General features: G+C 44.9%; 2 protein-coding genes and 1 long non-coding RNA gene across 5 annotated transcripts; 2 read left to right on the top strand and 1 right to left on the bottom strand.

The window, feature by feature from the left end:
• Nucleotides 1-860: 860 nt before the first annotated feature.
• On the bottom strand, nt 861-10538 carry LOC3289749 (uncharacterized). 2 transcript variants are annotated; one of them, XR_009766520.1, is made up of 3 exons: nt 10178-10538; nt 2091-3006; nt 861-2019 (listed from the first exon to the last, which is right to left on the bottom strand). It is a non-coding gene; the product is annotated as an uncharacterized LOC3289749 (long non-coding RNA). The 2 variants fall into 2 exon arrangements; XR_009766519.1 differs by lacking the exon at nt 10178-10538 and having other exon boundaries at nt 2091-8922.
• Nucleotides 10539-10612: 74 nt separating this feature from the next.
• On the top strand, nt 10613-11787 carry LOC1272363 (vacuolar-sorting protein SNF8). Its single transcript, XM_311310.2, has 3 exons — nt 10613-11101; nt 11176-11452; nt 11535-11787. The coding sequence occupies exons 1-3, from the start codon at nt 10762-10764 to the stop codon at nt 11668-11670; spliced, it is 753 nt and encodes a 250-aa protein (XP_311310.1). The 5' UTR covers nt 10613-10761; the 3' UTR covers nt 11671-11787.
• Nucleotides 11788-12911: 1124 nt separating this feature from the next.
• On the top strand, nt 12912-15919 carry LOC1272362 (protein VAC14 homolog). Of its 2 annotated transcripts, none has more exons than XM_311309.6 (6): nt 12912-13182; nt 13258-14719; nt 14802-14920; nt 14984-15063; nt 15152-15317; nt 15407-15919. In XM_311309.6, exons 1-6 carry the CDS (start codon nt 13085-13087, stop codon nt 15531-15533), a joined length of 2052 nt encoding a protein of 683 aa, XP_311309.5. In that variant the 5' UTR covers nt 12912-13084; the 3' UTR covers nt 15534-15919. The 2 variants fall into 2 exon arrangements, with proteins under 2 accessions (XP_311309.5, XP_061517199.1); XM_061661215.1 differs by having other exon boundaries at nt 12923-13182; nt 15410-15919.
• Nucleotides 15920-20438: the final 4519 nt, after the last annotated feature.

Here is a 20438-nt window from a genome sequence, read left to right as displayed (position 1 = left end):
GAGAAAGTTGAATGAAATTTTTCCTTAGGAAATTTACAACTTTCTCTATTTATTGCATAAAGTTGGTAATTTAAGCAAATGCTGGTTTCGAAGTTAAATTTAAAAGTAAGGCAAATGTATTCTCAATACTATTTAATAAATATCCGATGCATCCTTTTTTACTAAGTGTTCTTATTTTCACCAACTTCGTCCTATGAGGCTTTGGCTCCTGCGGAGTTCTTTCGCCACTTAAACCTTCGTAAGATAACATTTTTTGTTGTTATAAAACTCAGAGTTGGTCGTTCGACTTCTGTAAACACCACGTGGCGTTCATTCAAACAATAGCTATTCGTTTTTTTTACAGGTACGATAAGGAGCTTATCCGGCGATTAAAACCTCTTAAGTAACGATTCAAGAAGTTTTCGCTTCGCAGCGGCGAACAATGACGCCAAACATGAATTTTAGGTGAATTTCGCAGGGATTTCGATATGTCCTAGCCCTAGGACCCTAGTCCACGAACTGGTCCAACATCACCCAACTGTATCCCATCATATTTTTTATGTGATAGAATACTATGCAGAAGCTCTATTTCATCAATTTTGTTGTGCAACCTTGATTGGAATCGATTAAAACAGGAAATAAGGATAATATGAATATAAAGGAGATATAAAGAAATTGATGGAAAATCGAAGGTGGACCTACACGCCTGTTTTTGTCCGACATGATGAAAATTCTTTATTTGACAAAGCTGCCTGTCGTAGATTTATGTTTGCAAGTATGCTAAAATAATTACCTTTCAAAGGATGGTCATGGAATAAAACTGGAATAAAAATAAATGGTTGTTGAAATATGTAAAAAAAATAGTAAAATAACCCAACTTCTAACGTTGCGCTATTTTATTTATTATTACTATTATTATTATTATTATTTTTCAATTATTACAGAGACTTTGAGCCAGTTGACCTCATTCGCCTCTTAAAGTGCGCACTATAATATGCCGGTCTCTCTATGTGTGTAGTATGTTTCCAACGGTCTGATTAAAAAAAGATCTTGCTTTGTTACATTGGATACCTGGAATTTATCAAACTATAGCGATCATATCGTATCAAGAAGTAGTTGATCAAGATTTGAATGTAATAAGGCTGGAAGATCTCAATGAATGGATTCCGACAAAATGAGCTGCTAACTTAGCTGGGATTTAGCACTTGGTTCGCATGACATGGTACTAGATACAACTAACCCGTTAGATAACTGACAACATTTGAATTATTTTACTATTTTTTCTAGTACTCATTAGGGTACCAGATTTGTGACCTACTGATGAACTAATAACTTGATGGCCTATCATTCTCATAACAAACATGTTAACTACGACGTGGGTACAGAATCAGACATAAATTATTTTAAATAATAATTAAAAAAAAAAACAATCTGTTGATTGCACTTCAACAAAACATTGCGTTATGTTTCTTTTAAGATTCAATCTTCAACATAAATCTACATACACTCAGCAACGCCCCAGCACAATGCAAAATAATTCAAAAAAACACTTCCAAACAAATAAACAAACTATCAACACATTCGATTACTCCTTACAAATTGACAGTCCACTGTTCGGAAGTTCTCACGTGTACCCCTAGCACCCTTAAGCAGTGCACGCCTCTCCGGGATATTATTGTTTTAAAGCCCAATAATCTCCTCCAAAACTACTGCACCTACCAGCGCCTATCACGCAACCCGCGTGGTAGCTCGGCGAGTTGTTTGCGTTAGGTAGTTGTCATCGGTGTGATTATTATTATTGCTGCTCCCGATTTGTCCTCCACCGTCGGACGAGCTGGTGAGGGTTAAATCGCTGTTTCCGCACGCTATTGTTCTACCGGCGTTCTTCAACGAAAACAGGGGGAAATTTCTGGTAACGGAGCGGAAAATCTTCCCCCATCCGCCAGCAATCGAGGAGACGCACGACGATGTGGATGATGAGGACGATGACAGCGACGGCTTGTGGGTGAGCGTCCGCACCTTCCTTCCCCAACCGCGTTGCTGTGCTTGTGGAAGAGGATGAGAAATGCAGACTGAAACATTAGCTAGTAAGGGAAGAAGCATATACTCACACCCGGAACTGCATCCTGGCCCCTTTTCCTGCCGGTGCTGTGTACGGTGCTGGAGGACTGCGGAAGCTTGTTTGTTTTAATTGGAAGCAGAAGATAATTGCGTACGAGCTCACGGCACACGGTAGGAGATCAGTGCCACTGTCGCTGGCTGACACGTTCCTCTTGAAGTGTTGTTTTTTTTTTTCATGTGTATGTTTGGCTGTGTTGGTCCTGCTGTGCATACAATTACGTTGAGTTTGCATTTTTGCACACGCTGGAGCTGGACCGTCGGAGATTTAAGAAAGAATTTGAGCTTCACATTTTAAATATAAAAAAACACATGAGCCTGTGTGGAGAACATTAGCACAGTCACCTTCTGCCAGACAAAAACACTTATTACGATATCTTGAATACTCATCCAAAACAAAAAAGGTATGTACAATACACTACCACAGCGACGGTTTCGTGCGGGAAGGTCCAAAACAAGCGTTACTCCTTGACGCATGCTATCCTAGTCCTTGTTTTTCCTCGACTTCCGTATCTCACGCCATACCGGAGAGTTGCACCTGTTTACAGTGTAGGATCTAAGTCCAGGTGAGAAAAATGTGGTATTATTAAAGAATTAAAACATATTCATAATTTCATAACATTTGGGAAATTTTATGCCAGACGTCGTAACAAGATTTTTTAATGGACAGGCGTATAGAAAAAAAAATGTGAAATTGGGATTAAATTAAAGCATTTTTAGAGCGATCAACTAATCTAACTAAATTGAATAACATTAGGTAGTCCATACAAACCTTAAGTCATCGGCGCCATCTAATTCTAGTTTGTTTTATTGGCGGGCTACTCACATCCGCTATCGATGCTCCCAATTTGCTTGCCTCTATTTGTTTATATGTGTCTTCCCGCTGTCTCCGTTGTCTTTATCCGTTAGCTGTTGAAGCACGTCATACCATAAATTGTCATAATGATCCTTTCCTATTCTATTTCAGATTTGTTTATTTATTTATTTGTTTGTTGTTTGTTCATTTATTAACTTTTTATATTTTTCTCTTTCTTCTACTATCGGTTTAAATGCAACAATTTTATTTGGGAGCATTTATAAAATATAGATTTTTTGTACAGTACACAATTTATATACACACATCTTAAAATTAAAATGATCATGAGTTTACCGATCAACGGTTTAACGAGGTTAATGATTATTATAATAACCTGTACAACTTTTTGGACTACCTTCTTCTTCTTCTTTGGCACAACAACCATTGTCGGTCAAGGCCTGCCTCTGTACGCACTAGTGAGGTGAGCTTGGCTTTCAGTGACTTATTGTTACCATAGCAGGATAGTCAGTCCTACCTACGTACGAAGGCACGGTCCATTCGGGGCTTGAACCCATGACGCGCATGTTGTTAAGTGGTACTAGTTGACGACTGTACCACCAGACCGGTTCCAAATAAAATAAATAAAACATTATTACCTCGTTAATTGTCACAAAGACTATAAAAGATACCAATTGGTACATACTTTTGCAACAACCATAGTACCATGGAATCCTTCCACTGACTACAGCCATTTATAGTTTATTTGCCAACTTTGCGTAAAAGACAGCCGAAATCTATGGAAAATGACGAGATCTATGGAAATACTAGGCATGCGATCCTGATACAAGTACGAATGACCTTTATGTTTATTTATTTATTGTTTTAGCAATCAAAATGAGATTGTCTTACCTTATACAGACAGTTGATATACGCTATTATAAGAGAGCGTGTCTATTTTGGTAGTTGTTTTGTATTGCAAAACGAGTCTAAGTATAGCTGGAGTTGAACGATTTTTGCATCGACCTTCTTTTTCCGTGTTCCGATTAAACAGTTTCTGATGCAATTGCGCTTAATCGTGCCGTTTTAAATAACAAGCCAAATATCCCCAGACTAAACAATTCCCCTGCCGAGTGACACGTGTCTTCAGAAAAAACTTCGCAAAAACACTAAAATAATGAGTATATTCTGCTACCGGGCAACGGACACGTTAAAATTCCCCCAGAAGGGACCGTCAAACCGTGCCTTTTATAGCTTTTCTCAAACATTTCAACCGGAGCCAGTTCCCACACGTTCACACAACCAAAAAGTCAATCGGCATCCTGGTTCAGTTCCAAAATCGCTCAGCTTCCCAGCCTCCTGCCGGGAGCACTCGTTAAATCGTATCCCGTCGGTGCGAGAGGTACATTTGTGAAAACGCAGCAGGTTTTTGACGAGCAGTGCGGGATATGACAGGGAAGTTCAAAGTCATTAGTGCAGGATAAGGAAGGGAGGGGAGAGGGCGTAAAAGAAAAACCACCACACACAATGTGCACAATTGCAAGAAGGTCATGAAGTCAGCAAAACTTGGCACGTGCCGTACACGGAAAGGTTAATTATTTTGAAAATTTAAAAATATGTAGTTATATGCGTGGAACACAAATACAGGTGCGATATCACTACAACAGCCTCGCACCCATGCCGATACGATAGGAGCCGATCCCGTCGCGTCAGATCGGTATCAGCATCAAAGCGACATGCACGCAATAATCATTTTGAATAAAAGCAGTGGTTCCATACTCATAACTATATATACAGCAACGATCATAATTCTGTCACCTTGTCTTTAATTTCCATTTTTTAACTGGAATTGTTTTGTATAATGAGATTCGGCGATGCCACTCTCGCTATGGGGAATCCGTCTTGGTCCTTGCTGACGTAACGCGCTCAACACAATCGTGTTGGCTCAGGGTTCGGTTACTCCCGCGAACTAAATTCATCCTGTCCGCGACGATATTTTGCTAATTCATTTGCATGGATCTACAACAGTTGGACTTATACAGAGCAAAAAACGAATTGTTAAAATTGATTACATGCATGGAAATTAAATGAGCAGCGTGAAATAAGTTGTTACCAATGTTTGCATGTACTGACAGCACTCTAAAATAGATTGAATAGTTAACACGTCTGTGGAGAAATGCAATATGTACTTTCTAGATGAAAAAAGTAAATATTAACTACTAAACAGCTCCTGACAGATTTTAAACATGTATATTTGACATTAAACCATCTTAAAATGTTCTCAAGATACAAAATTAAATTATAATTCTTCCTTATTTTATAGTTCCCAGGATGTCTATTATCGTTAAAACTTAATGTCGACTTACCTTACATGAGAACCAGTAAATCAACATACCATGAACTATTTTTTTTTGTTTTTCAAATTGTACAATATTAACAATTTGGTTATGACGTAAAGAAAATGCGTTTATCAGACCTCAGATTTCAATATCCATCCAATATATCCAATATAAACCACTTTAGCACTTCACTTCTTAACGACTACTACAACTGTTTGCCATTTCAGTTCAAAATATAGCTACGTTGCACCGTTATCAGCGAATCAGGGACATAGTTTAGTGGGTGAGTGTTCAGAAATCTACCTGATTAGACCTATGTTGATTATGTTTTCTGTGTATGAGCTTCCAAGGCTATAAATAAAAAATTATTACACCGTTTTCGAGCTCAAGGTAATAATGTTAAGGTGCTTTTGAATTTGAATTGTTCAACAATAAGTAAACATTTGACGGTCAACTGAAATTCTGATGCCTTTCTGAACATAGTTCAATCGTATCTAAATAAGTGAAACCCTTAACGTAATCCGTTTTCTGAAGAATTCGGCCAATCTAGCCCTTTTCTTGAAGAGATTACCGATTCCTGGTATAATGAGAGTAAAGTGGGGCAACAAGTTAGACTACAAATTAGTTTACTAAAAAAATCACTGTATTTCATCAAACAATCAATATTTCGTAGTTATTAATGGCGATTCTATCGTTTTCCCAAACGGAGTATTAGCCGAAATCTTGGTATAATCAGTGTTAGTCCACGAGAAGGATAAAGATATTTGTCATTGTATGTTACGCTTGGCGGTTTATTTCCTTTTTTAGCCTATTTTCTTGCCAACTCTGGCGTTCGGTGGTTTATTTTTCACTGGTTCACCTTCACATGATGCTGCACTGGTCCCGCATACAAACTGCTGCCGTTACCTTTTCCAGCGTGCGATGCTCCATTGCCGTCCGGATACTCTTCCGTCGAGTGTCTCATTATGCAAGGAATCAGCAACACGGCCAGCGCTGGGCAAAGGTGCGAGCCCTATTGCTGCGTGTGTACGAGCGAACCGATAGGACGCAATCTTTAATCCGAGTTGGTTCCCTACCTAGCACCGGCCCAGTACGTGAGACAGTCGCCTATTCCGGTCGCCACGTCCTGTACGTGTGCGGGACAATGCAGCGAGATCGTGATGGAGTGCGGCGGGTCGCAAGGATTGGCCCGAAGTGGTTTGGCCTACCGGCAGATGGAAGCAACGGTGCAGGAACGTGCGGTATTTCTATTAGGCGATGTAAATAATTCAACCACACGTTCGATTATGGCACCGTTTTATGTTTTGTGTGCAGTCCCTTACACCACAACCAACCTGGGAGAGATGGATGGATGTCATGGAGTCATTGCCGTATGCTAAGCGCAGGCACTTAATCTTTAACATCTATGTAGGTGTGACAATCGTAGAGCGGACAAAAATGCTGCGGGCATGCTTTTTAACTGATATTGAAATAGGTTAATAAATTTTAATATTTTACTTGCCGCAATGAGTTCTGCTTCCATTTATCTCGTTGTGCGCCCACGATCTACTGATTACTCCTAGATAAGGTGCATGCTCCAAACTAGTTTCCGGCTTTATTAGTGATTTGTATTACATTAAAAGATATCTTTACGCTCGCAAACGAGTGCCTCACTCGCGCGACTTTTGTTTTACATATTTGGAATTTATTTCTTTTAAGACTACCATGGGAGTTATTATCTCCTACACACAAACTGCCTAACAATGTTACAAAAATCCCAATTAAAATACTACAAAAGCGCCTATATACAGTTGTAATACCTAAAACTGTCTAGCCATTTGCATTTCATGCTGGCAGTGTCCTATGCTAACAGTGTTGTACAATATCATCGCCCATCCAAACAAGCTTCACGTGATTTTACTCACGTTTTTATAGCCCTTGGCTAGAAAGCCCTTCCCTAGAAAACGTGACAAACCCGGGTAGCATCGAACGGGGTTCGAACTTTTCGCCGCATTCGCACGCACGCAGCTCGTAAGAAAATATAAACAATCTAAATTTATGTTGCATCAGTTCGACAATCCTTGGGCAAACTGCTGTACGCCCGGTTCCAGTGAAAACAATTCCTTTACTACCACAATACACTGGGCAAGGCGAACTCGTTTTCCGTTTTATTTGTATCGCAAGCACGTGGAAAGGGTTTGCTATGAACAGATTACAGCTTGGAAACTGATTTTAAAGCATAGGCAGGCCCCCGCGTTACCTCTCAGTCGATTGCATTCGCTAGCATAACGGTACGTGAGTTTATGCTGCTTGCCGGGTACGCCCCTTTGCAGTATAGCAACATTATACGGTGCAGGGTGGTGAAGCCACCCAGCAGAGCAATTATGTTTCGAGTTTTATAGCAACCAATCGGGGTGCAGCATTCGGCAAACCGTGGGGCGGGAAAAGAACGCTGTGCATTGTGCAGCATAACATACCTGATGGCGTGAAGGGATTGTGCGAGCAAACAATAGGAGGGAGAGAGAGATATTGAGTGTTGGTTCCCAGCGTTCATGGTATTGGTGCACAATTTCATGCGATTGTAGTTTAATTTTAATTATAATTTAATAAATGATATCCCATGGTGCTTTACACAACAATATGTTTGACAGTTAGAGCATTAGCTAAGATCATCTTAATTGTTGAATTAATTTAAATTATTTTATTTGAATCGTTTTATTGGCTACCGAACAGACAACGTGCTAACTCCTACCTATGTAACGTATGTCCCTTGAAGAGTTAGAAATGTTCGATTAGTGTATGTCTACAACTGTGTTTAAAGCAAGGTTGCACTTGCCTTATGTGTAATGTGTGCGTGTCATGTATTATGTTATTTGTACTTTAACTATAGTAAGTTATCCGATTAGACTCAGCGGTCCTTTGGAGTTTGTATAAATAAATAAATAAATAAATAAATCAATAAAAATCCCTTTAGGGCTATGACCAAATAAGTCATTACACCAATAAGAAGAAAAAGAAGAAGATTCTTGGCGTTGTAATAATCCAATATCCTCTTTACATGCCCCAGTCATCACATCCTGTAGGCTTTTATGGTTGATGGTTGATGGAATGGTTGATGGAATCCATATTTGAAAAGGGGAAACGTCGATGAACCATGGGACCCAGAAAAGTGGTGTTGATTCAAATTACGTACAACTTCGGACTCCGAAAATTCATCAGGAGGTTTTTTTTTTTATTTCTTTATATCTAATCATGCCTTTGCTGTGCCGATTTTTTAATTTACACTATTGCCATGGTGTACTAGAATCAATTAAAAATGTGTCACTCCCTTAGTAGGCCCTGATGTCACGAAAACTAAATATTTTCTGTCGTTAAGTTCATCACCTGAGGAATTCTTACCAGTTTCGGTTCAAACCAACACCAATGTAATTTCTTCGAGTATTCCTATTAATCTTGTCTATTGCATTACATGAAGTACATCGAAATCCATAGAGGTAGAGGTAGTTATCAAACAGTAAAAACATCAGTGTTTTATCATATTGCACAGAAATTTGTACAAAAAGACTAATTTAATTCTGTCCGGAATTAAAATTAAAAATGCTTGTGCAGCAGTACTTTGGTTCGATGCATCTACGATTACAAGAGAAAAACAGCGCCTAAACTGTATTGTTTTAAATACGTCGTCCTGTCGATCCAGGAGTACATCGCCAGGAGGACCCTACCCGATTCCGATTCTGTATTCGGAATAAATTTCGGAATCGGCCCAGAATCGGCTCCGGAATCGGACTCGACAAATCACAATTTGCTCCGGTGACGGAATCATAATCAGAATTAGAAATTGTTCCGGAATGAGAATCCCTTCTTTAATTCAAATAAGAAGATTCAGAAACAAAATCAGTCCGGAAATGAATGAATGGTTTACAAGTAAATTTTGATCCTTCGCGGCTATTAATACGTGGCATTATTGGACCCAAACGTCTTTTCACACGGAGATGCCAATACCGACTCCGAAGTCGAAGCCGATTCTGATTTCGGAACCAATTCCTATTCCGAGGCCGATTTTGATTTCAGAGCCGATTCCGATTCTGGAGTCCAATCCAATACCAATTTCGGAGCCGATTCCAAAGCCAATACCGGAAACTGTTTCCGGACCTACTATCTGGAATCGATTCCAGAAAACTTCGGAGCTAACCGGAATCGATTCCAATGTAAACTTCATTTCTCCCATCACTAGAACATCCTATCAAAAAGGAGCTCTCAACAAGGGAGCTCGGCGCAGCTGGTACGCGTCCCGTACTTGTACCTTTTAAGTTTTTATTGTTTGTGTCGATTATGTTTATTTGTTATGTGCTGTTATAAGTGTTAGGCCGCAAATACACGACGCGCGTCTTAGTTTGACAGATAAATGCACATCGAGAAATGACAGTATTTTCCTCCGTCTAATAAGGCCTTACAGGTTCCACAGAGATATCCAACATGAGCATCTCTGCGTTTCCTCGGTAGCGCGTTCGAATGATTTCATTTCTATGGCTGCATTGCTATACGCGTCAAAAAATTGCCTATTAACAGCTCAGAGTTTATTTTTTATCATTCACTTGTTGAATAAAGTGTTGAAAAAACAAAATATACATCAAAAAATTTATTATAAATGCTTAAAATCCAAATTTAGTGGATGTCAACAAAACGCACACTGCTGCTGTGTCATTTCATACACCCGATTACCATGACCAAGGTAAATAGAAAATGTTGCCAGACAAAAATCAAATTGGATTGAATTTGGCATGCAACAAAGTTGCGCTAGCTGTCAAAATCCATACATTTTGTTAGCAACAATGTTGCGCGCAACAAGATTAGACCAGTGCCTTATTCGACAGTCCCGTCGCCTCTCAAATAAGAGAGGGTTCACTGTAATTGTATTAAGCAGAGGTAAGATCAATTCAATTTGAATTAGTAAGAAAATATCACTCACCAAAAATACCTTTAGTGTCCGTAATTCGAAGCAAAAAGTATCTAGCATAGTCCTTGGTTTATCTATAAAAGGAAGTATGAAAAGACATTTTTTTTTTTATAGTTTTTAAACATACAAATGCAAGACTTATTTAGTTAATGAGTAAACACAATTCTCATGCTGATTTAAATTTTCTGTAAAAAAAAAATATTTTTGCAAAGCTATCATATATTTATGCATACTACTGTTGATTTTGTATGTCTAACGCTGCCAACACGAAACTGAAACGAAGCGACCGACCTGTCTAGTTCGCGATTTGCTTCACTGAGTTGTATTTCACTCATACAAATATTTACCCCTAAGTAATGAACACTTTTTTTTGGTTAATAATTTGAATTATCTCGATATGTTTGTGCTTGAAAACGCTTCTCTTTGACCATTGTTTACATCCAGTTCGCACTGGCTACTGTCAAACGTAAACGCAAGTTGTCAAAATCAGCTGCTGACAGCCCGTTTGCTTGCCGCTGGCTTCCTAAACAAACCGTGCGCTGCCGACCGTAGTGACCGAAATTTTGTAATATTTGGTGCAAAGAAGTGTGCAAAAAATGCGACGACGGGCCGGAGTTGGTGCGATCCAGAAGCAGCGCCTCGAGGCGGAGAAGTACAAGGACAAGGGTACCGAGCTGCAGGAGTCCCAGTTCGAGCAGATGGTGAAGCAGATGGAAGCGCTGAAGGAGAACCTGGAAGAGTTCGCGTCCAAGCACCGGAGCGAGATCAAGAAGAACCCCCAGTTCCGGCGCCAGTTCCAGGAGATGTGTGCCGCAATCGGGGTGGATCCGCTCGCGTCGGCCAAAGGCTTCTGGAGCGTGCTCGGGATGGGCGATTTCTTCTACGAGCTGAGCGTGCAGGTAGTGGAGGTTTGTTTGGCCCACAACCACATAACAGGTAAGGCAAATAGTGTGCGCGGGCAATGGCGCGATGCACATTTTAAATACCGTGTTTCATTGCCTCCCGCACAGGTGGTCTGATGGATCTGGACGAGCTACGCAATCGACTGGTGGCGGCCCGCGGCAAGAGCCAAACTCACCAGGAAATCACGACCGAGGACATACTGATGGCGACGAAGAAGCTGAAAATATTCGGCAACGGCTTCACCGTGTACTCGGTCGGGAAGAACCGGCACATGGTGCAGTCCATCCCGGGCGAGCTCAGCCTGCAGGAGACGACGGTGCTGAGTGCGGCCTCGAACCAGGGGCAAGGGTTCGTGACGGTCGCCTCGCTCATGAGCGATCTTGGGTAAGATGTTGGAATAAACAAGAGGTAGCTGTCGTGGCCTTTTGGTTTGTTTTTTAACACACTGCCTAATTCTTCTTTCCAGATGGACGCAGGCGCGTGCAGAACAGGCGGTGGAGAAAATGCTCGGCGAAGGGATGGCATGGATCGATACGCAAGGGGAGGAGAAGTCGTACTGGTTCCCGAGTCTATTCCCGGGACGACTAACAGCCAAAGTTTGACGCGTTATGGGCCGTAATATCTGTACGCAAAAGGGTGATTAATTTTTGTATAGGTTAATTCAAAACTAGGTACCGGTGCGTTGCCATCAGTAACCATAATAGATTATATTGAACAAATCTAGGGCTACAATTTATGCTTTATTTCAGTGTTTGAAGGAGATTCTGCCATTGAATTGAAAATACCACACTAACCGAAAGCGTAGGAAGCAAACCGAATGTACTGCTACCCTTGTAGTCGTTGCCTTGTTGCAGAGCCAAATTTATTCTGATGTTGAATTCGGTTCCGAATTGTGATGGGAAAATGTTTTTCTTTTTTGTCGGAATCGATTCCGGCTAGCTCTGAAGTTTTCTGGATAGTAGGCACCGGAATTAGTTCCAGAATCGACTCCGAAATTTGCTCTGGAATTGGTTCGCGAATCTGAATTGGCTCCTAAATCGGAGTCGGTTTAGGCATATCCATAAAGAATAGGCGTTTGGGTCCAATGAAGCTACGTATTGATAGCCGCAAAGAAATAAAATTTACTTGTAAACGATCCGTTCTCATCGAGATTCCCGAACTGATTTCATTTTTGAAACTTCTTATTTCAATTATAGAACTGATTCTCTGGACTAAATCCTGATTCCGTCACCGGAGCAAATTGCGATTTTCTAGTTGATTCCGATTCCGGAGTCCGCAATCATCTCCGGAATCGGATCCGGGATCGACATCGGAATCGGATCCGGAATCGACTTCGGAATCGGCACCAGTCCTCGGAATCGAAATCGGCACCGAACTCCGGATCCAATTCCAGCATCGAAATCGATATCGGGTAGGTTCGATTCCGAGCTCTCACCACAAGTTCCGAATTCGTTGTAGAACTGGCCTTCATCGAGTGTCTGAGCCTATATGGTACTTTGGCGTCATCCATTAATTACGTAATTACGCAATAACTTATTTTTTTGAACAAAATCGCTGCTTCATCCGCAACAATCGAATTATCAAGTTTTTTTGACGAGCCAAATTAATGCCAAACGCAAAAAAATAGATTGGAACACATTTTAAGTCATTTTTTATGTTTTTAAACAAAAAGCATGTACATTGACTGGGCCAAAAGAGCTACTTTGATCTACGCGGAGTGAAATTATGAGCGCTTCGTTATCGCTCTATGTCTATTTGAACGGTTAGACTGAAACGTTTTGCTTCTCGAACCACCCTGTACGTTTCTACACCTACAATGAGCGTTCGCTCAAATTCACATTCACAGTGGATGTAAACAAAGCCGCTGTCAGTGCCGTCATTCGCTGCTGCGTCAGTGGTCTGTTGTGCGTTGCATTGGGTGGGAGGGAAGGCATAAACAAACCGCCCCATATTCGCACCAGCACCGCAGCAGATAAGAGCCGTTCGATTAGTCACTTTCTGGAGGCAGAGGACAAGATGGAAAATGCCTTTGCACCGATCAGCGAGGCGTGCGTTAAGGCGCTCAGCGACAAAACGTACGACAAGCGCAAGGTGGCCGCCCTCGAGATCGAAAAGTAAGTAAAGTGCAGCGGTGGGAAATTTCTTTTTTGTTTCGCCCGACCACTAACTCTAGCTCTGTCCTGTTGCAGGATGGTGACCGATTTCAAGATGAAAAAGAACATGACGCAGATCAAACGCATCATCGACGTGCTGAGCCGGGACTTTGTGCGGTCGAACGACGCGAACAAGAAGAAGGGCGGGCTGATCGCGCTGGCCGCCACCAGCATCGCGCTCGGCAAGGACACGGAAAAGTTCATCGAGGACATCGTCAACCCGATCATGAACTGCCTGATCGACAACGACAACCGGGTGCGCTTTTTCGCGAGCGAGTCGCTCTACAACGTGGTGAAGGTGGCGCGCGGCGCCGTGCTGCCCTTCTTCCCGAGCGTCTTTAACGCGCTCAGCCGGTTGGTGACCGATCCGGACCAGACGATCAAGAACGGCAGCGAGATACTGGACCGGCTGCTGAAGGATATTGTGATCGAGTCCTCGCAGACGTTCGACCTGGACGCGTTCATACCGCTGGTGCGGGAGCGCATCATGGTGAAGAGTTCGTTCGCGCGCCAGTTCATCATCTCGTGGATCTCGGTGCTGAACGCGGTGCCGGAGATCAACATGGTCGTCTTTCTGCCGGAGATACTGCACGGCCTATTCCAGATACTGGAGGATCCGCTGCCGGAAATCCAGCGCATGTGCGAGTCGCTGCTCGCCCAGTTCCTGAAGATCATCAAGCTGGACCCGAGCGCGGCCGACATCCCGACGATGACGAACGTGCTGATCGTGCAGGCCCAGTCGAGCAATCCGCTGATCCAGTTTTACGCCATCACCTGGATCAAGGAGTTCGTGCAGCTGTCCGGGGGCGAGATACTGTGTTTCGCGAGCGGCATCTTCACCGCCATCCTGCCCTGCCTGGCGTTCGAGAGCGACGCGAAGAAGAACATCAAGGACTGCGCGAACGCGGTCAACCTGCACCTGCTCGAGCTGATCTCGAGCGGCGAGGACAAGCAGAAGAATCTCAGCTACCTCGACCTCAACTCGGTGATGGAGGTGCTGCGCCAGTATCTGGTGCACAGCCCGGTGCCGACCAAGATAGCGGTGCTCAAGTGGGTGCACCATCTGTTCACCGAGGTGCACGACGAGATGTCGGAGCACGCGAACAAGCTGTTCCCGGTGCTGCTGCGCGACTGCCTGTCGGACAGCTCGGACGAGGTGGTGCTGCAGGCGATCGTTGTGCTGGCGGAGATCGTCAACTCGGCCACGGTCAAGGGGAACGACTTCGACCAGACGCAGTACAGGCAGTTTCTGGTCGAGCTGCTCAACCTGTTCAGCGAGAACAACACGTTCCTGGAGAAGCGGGGCACGCTCATCATACGGCAGCTGTGCCGGCTGCTGAACGCGGAGTACATCTACCGGACGTTCGCGGAGATTTTGCTCGAGGAGCGCATCAACCTGAAGATTGCCTCCACCATGGTGCGGACGCTCAACATGATCCTGCTGACGACCTCGGACCTGTTCGATCTGCGCAACATGCTGCATGACATACGGAACGAGGTGAGGCGTCTCGATTTGGTGCCGGCCTGGTGGAAGGAGAGTGCTTATACATTTCTTTTTCTTTTTCTTTTTGTTTCTACAGAAATCTGCCTCACTGTTCGAGTGCCTTTACAAATGTTGGGCGCATTGTCCCGTCTCGACGCTTTCGCTCTGCCTGCTAGCGCAATGCTACCAGCACGTGTCCGAGATAGTCACGCTATTGTAAGTCCCTATCAATACGATCGCCAACAACGCCTGTAATGCACCATCTCTTTCTACTTCTAGTGCCGATATCGAAATAACGGTCGACTTTCTGGTGGAAATCGACAAGATGGTGCAGCTGATTGAATCTCCGATCTTTGCATGTAAGGCTCTTTCAGTAAATCCCGCTGTTCGTGTCATTTCTTTTGTATAGTAATGCAGTTTTCATCTTTCCATCTCTCCCGCCTGTAGCATTACGGCTCGCGTTGATATCGCACTCGAACGATAATGCCGACGCACAGCATCTCTCACGTGCACTGTACGGTATACTGATGCTGCTGCCCCAGACCGAAGCGTTCCATCTGCTGAACAATCGGTTGAAGTGTGTGCCTAACTACTGGAGCCAACCGAACAAGATGTAAGTAGTTGTTTTATTAAGCAATATAAATGAAATGCGCCACTTTACTCACGACTGTACTCCTTTGCCTTTTCCTTCGCACCACACAGCAGCTCCAAGTCTACCAATGAAAGCCAGTGCAACATCAAGTTTGACGAGCTGTTCACCTACTTCAAGTACGTGCAGGATCTGCATCACCAGAAGCGCGTCGAAAAGCGAAAGAAAAATCAATTTTAAACCATTCCCCTACTCTACTATCCCCTCCTCTTCCCATCCTCCCTGTGGACGCTTAGAACGGATCAATCGATATTTTGTTATAAATTGTAAGCCAAAAATCAGCCTACCGTTCGATATAAGTTCCCTTTCGCGCCCCCCTTGGTGGAACATTTTAAAGTCATCTCCAATCAATCTCCCGATCGATGCGTTGTGCCGACGACGAGTGGTTCGTGCTGTGCGTAAATGAAAACAGGCAACAATAAAGAAGCCGATCCGTGTTTTCGATTTAATATTCTACATTCCATGTAGACTGCTGTCAACGGGGGTTAATAATCACGACTATCGCATACGGTAGCTTATAAACAAAATATACAGTAAACAAAAAGGCACATACATTGCCAAATGTATAGACTCTTGCATTTTTAATACTCTTAGGAGGAACGCAGCAGATGGTACCATAACTACATGGACGTTCGTTATGTTTAATGTTTGTTGTATTGTCAAGGGACTGCATAGCCCACTCGAAACTGCTCTTCTACGCATACATATACTTATAAATACAGGACACGCAAGTTAGTGATTTGTTGTACGGATACGGGTTGATAATTCCATGACTGTGGTACCGGGCTCGTAAATGTAGCTAATAGATCATGGGGTCGCAGGCACCAAAAGAAGTCCGGGGTGTCGCAATAGTCAGCATTGAGCGGACACGAAGTGATCTGGCTGGCACATATAGCTGAACCCACGAGAGCAGCACAGGACAACCAATACTTCCGTTAAGAAGCCCGGGATGAATGCCAACCTGGCATGCTGAATACGATCTGCGAGCTAAGGGAGCCCCAGCAGCAGGCATCTTGTATCATAGTCGAACCGTCGGTGCCAGTCGCGAAGGGCAAGGCGTGTTGCCCTGCGCTGAATTGACGCTAGCCATGCCATAGCCTGAGTAGATGAAGGCCTCCACATACTGCCTGCGTATTCCAGCAACGGTCGAACAAGAGCACAGTGGGTCGCGGAGAACACGCGTCATGTTACCAATTAGTCCTAGCATACGACTGCCCCTGCCTACAACGTCCTCGAGCTGTGCATCGAAGGAGAGTCTAGCGTCTAGATCAGGGGTCTCCAAACTTTTCAGTTTGCAGGCCGCATTGCTTCACAATCAACGTTGTTGAGGGCCATTTTGCCGCTACCTCTAGAATGAGTGAAAGTTCAAATCTCGTTTTAATAAGAAAATACTAACAAAATATATCAAATTTCTGCAGCTTTATTTTATTGAATCTTGATTTTCGTCTTTCAGAAGTAAAACAAATTTTTTTTTCATAAATTAGTTAGAAAAGAAAGCTATTTAATTTAACCTTTACCCAGTCATCGCGGGCCTCATTAAAGACTCTTGCGGGCCGTAGTTTGGAGACCCCTGGTCTAGATAGACGCCGAGGTCTTTGGCACAAAACACTCTTTCAAGACTTTGTACTTTAGCATATAGGTGTAATGAGCAGGCGTACGCGATCTACTGAATGTGAAAGCAGCACACTTCTCGATGCTGACAGTTAAAGCGTTCCGCTTGCACCAGAAGTCGAACTCAATTAAGGGTGCTTGAAGACGCTGATGGTCTTCGGGATTCCGGATCTCACGGTAGATTTGTGTATCATCTGCGTATAAAAGGCAGTTGGAGTCGGTCAGTACCGAGGTCACGTCGTTAATGTAAAGCAGGAACAGTAGGAGGCCCTGGTTACTGCCCTGTGGTACACCGGAAGAAGCACGGAAATGTCTGGACAGATGTTGACCAAGTCTGACCGCGTAGCATCGATCGGCGAGATAAGATTTAAACCACAATACCAGGGACGGTGTCAAACCGAGTCTGTCAAGCTTAGCAAGAAGGATACTGTGGGAAACACAGTCAAAGGCCGTCTTAATATCCGTAAAGATGGTGTCCACCTTTAAGCCGTTATCAATGGATCTATGGCAAGTGCTCACAAATTGGTCTAGGTTTGTTGTAGTGGATCTTTTAGGTATTTAGGGGCGCCACAAAAGTGGTCCCTATTTTTTTAAAAGATACGCAACACGCTTGGCGAACTACGTTTAGGTAGAATTCGATTTATTTTTTTCTTTTAAGCCGCGGAACGGTGGGTTCGGGAGAGACGCGAAAATTAGTGTTGTTCGTTCGAGAGTTGCCGGAGAAGAAGTGTTGGGTAAGCCGGACGGATATGCGCGTGTCGATGTGGAAACGTTTAGGACGAGAGAGAGCGTGTATGGAGCAAGCCACCGTTTTTATAGCTGCGGTGCAGCATGCTACCACTGTTTGTCCTGCTCTAGCTTTGTGTGCAGTCCCTGCCTAACTAGCCCGTTAAACATTTTCTGTCGGTAGTTCTAGGTGTGCGCACCAGATGGCGCTCTGGTCGCTACAGGATTCCCCTCCTAGAGCGGTGTTACTGGTATCGTAGAGGAAAGCGAGTTTCCGTTGAGCCCTGGTAACACCGGTCGATACGATCGATTCCATATGTCGTAGGATAGGTGGTGGTGGGGTGCAGCTGGCGGTTGGTGCAGCTGGCAGTCGATGCTGCTGGCGGTCGACGTAGCTGCAGGTAGCGACGGTGCATGCGAAATCGATTAAGTGCACTTTCGGGCTTTCGGCGTTCAGGTCGGTGTCGACGGCGGAGACATCGAAGTCGTGTTTTGCCGGCTCGTCAACGGTTGTTCGGGCGATGGCAGTTGGGACATCGGAGTTATGTGCGCGTCCGGTCATCGGCGGGCGATCGTGTGACGGTGTCACGAGGCCGATATGGTCGTGGTCGTTCGTTGTTTGGGTTGGTTTCAGGCGGTTGACGGAGATTAGCGTAGCTGTCCGTTACAAAGATCTGAAACGACTTCGAAAATTTGTGTAAGTGCTTGGTATGAAGCGTGATACGTTTGTTGCAGCGACGGTCGAATGATATGTTGCTATGGGCGAGCAACTATTCCAATCGGTCAAAGTGCCAGACGATGTCCTGTAGGAACGTTGAAACAAGTGTCGATACGTTTCGGTTTGATATCGTTCGGGTCAGCAGGTAAGCAGATTGGTGCTCGTCGGTAGCGGTTACCCTGGCTGAGCGGAAAAGTACCCGATGATGTCTGGGCAAGTGGATGAGCAGGAAAGCAGAAGAATCCTGTTCCCCCTTACGGTCCTGCCAAACGAATCGTAGTGTCATCGGTTGGGCGAAGGATCTCGCTTTAGGGTTCGAGTAGCGGTTGATGTGGGGATTCTGCTTCGAGGTCGGCATACGTAGCGTGTAGCGTTTTCGGTCGGGCCGCTGTGCGGCAGATTCGGTATCGATTCGATTAATCGCTTAGGTGTCGGCATCGGTAGCGACGAAGCAACGTGGCAAGGCGATCATTTTCCGTTGATACTAATCGTCGAGAGATTTCGATGGTTCGTGGTGAGGAAGTCGATTGCGTACTGCCTCGTTGCGGTCCATGGTGGCACGAGCAAAGAGACCGGCAGTTAACGCCTCCTGACCGAATAGGTGGTGGTCGGTAGGTTGTTCGAAAGCTAATAGAAAGCTTGGGTGCCTAGCGCGGACTGGAAGGTAGTCGTCTTCGGCGGTCCGGATGCGAGGTCGGTTATCGGTCGGTTGCGAGGTACCGCATGGTCGGCGGTCGGCGGCGGTTTTCCCGTTGACGTAGGGGTAGCACATCATTTTTTATCGCTGCAGAATGTTCGCAGTTAGTCGTAAAAGGGTGGATCTTACCTTAATAGCACGATGATGATGACGTATGATCGATGTCGTGGTGACGGCGTGCGTAGTGGCGTCTTCGCGGGGCCTGCTGTCAGCGGCCCTCCCGGTCGGGTAGATCCACGCGAACACGATGATGGCGGCAGCGGCTCTCTCGTCTATGGTGTTAAGCGGTGATGATGACGCGAACACTCCTGGTTGTCTCCCCGTTCATACACGGGTAGAGATGAGAACGATGAAGTGCGTCGGTTCGCATGATGGTGTGCGTCGTCCTTTTTCGCGAGCAGCAAATGGCGTCTTCTCACTTGCGATGAAATGGTGCACAAAAAATGGCGGCGTCGTTCTTCTTGTCGGCTGGATCCAAGCGGGTTCGCCTTCGAGCGAAAAAATCGTGATGGCGGCGAGGTGTCACTACTGCTACGGCTGGATAATTTGCGTGCGCAACTCGACGTTGGTGTCTTCCTTCTTGATCGCACCCGTAGATGGAAGCACACACAAACGAAAAATTCCCAGTAGCACGAGGTGTAGAAACAGCTTGCGATGCGGTGATCGGCGTCGAGGAGACCACCAGCGGAGATTGTCGTCGATCCGCTTCCAGGAATTGCGTCGATTGCGTCAGCCGTCGAAAGCTCGATGGAAAATTTCTGCTGCGCCGATGATGGTGTGTGTGCGCTTGTCTCGCTTCGAGGCGGCGCGCGTGTGTGCGGGGGGTTCTTTTGTTCGCTGAATGCAGGAACGCTCCGTGTAGCTACGGGCGCACTAACACGGCGTTGCTGCGTTTTTTCGTCGGCCCGCACTCAACGTCCTGTGAATGATGAAAGGGCGCTCGTTGCACACTTTACAGGGAAAGGGGGGAGGAGGCCAGCTGCGTTGCCGGTACCTCTAACGCTGGTAGCACTCCCGGTCGAAGGCACACACACACACGCGTTGTCTTCTCTGCGTCGATCTCCGATGCCGGTGGCACGTTTTAACACGTTCAACGCGGTACAAGTTTGCGATGCGTAGTACACACACTCTCACGTACGAATTCGCGGCGTCGGTTGCGGATCACGTCGGGGTCACCAGTTTTAGGGGATCCCGACGGCATCCGCGGCGGGTTGCGAATCACGTCGGGGTCACCAGTTTTAGGGGATCCCGACGGCAGGCCGCGGCGGGTTGCGAATCACGTCGGGGTCACCAGTTTTAGGGGATCCCGACGGCAGGCCGCGGCGGGTTGCGA

Source organism: Anopheles gambiae, chromosome X, assembly GCF_943734735.2.
Source record: "Anopheles gambiae chromosome X, idAnoGambNW_F1_1, whole genome shotgun sequence".
In the NCBI taxonomy this organism is placed as follows: Eukaryota; Metazoa; Arthropoda; class Insecta; order Diptera; family Culicidae; genus Anopheles; species Anopheles gambiae.
This window is presented reverse-complemented; position numbering and strand designations above follow the sequence as displayed.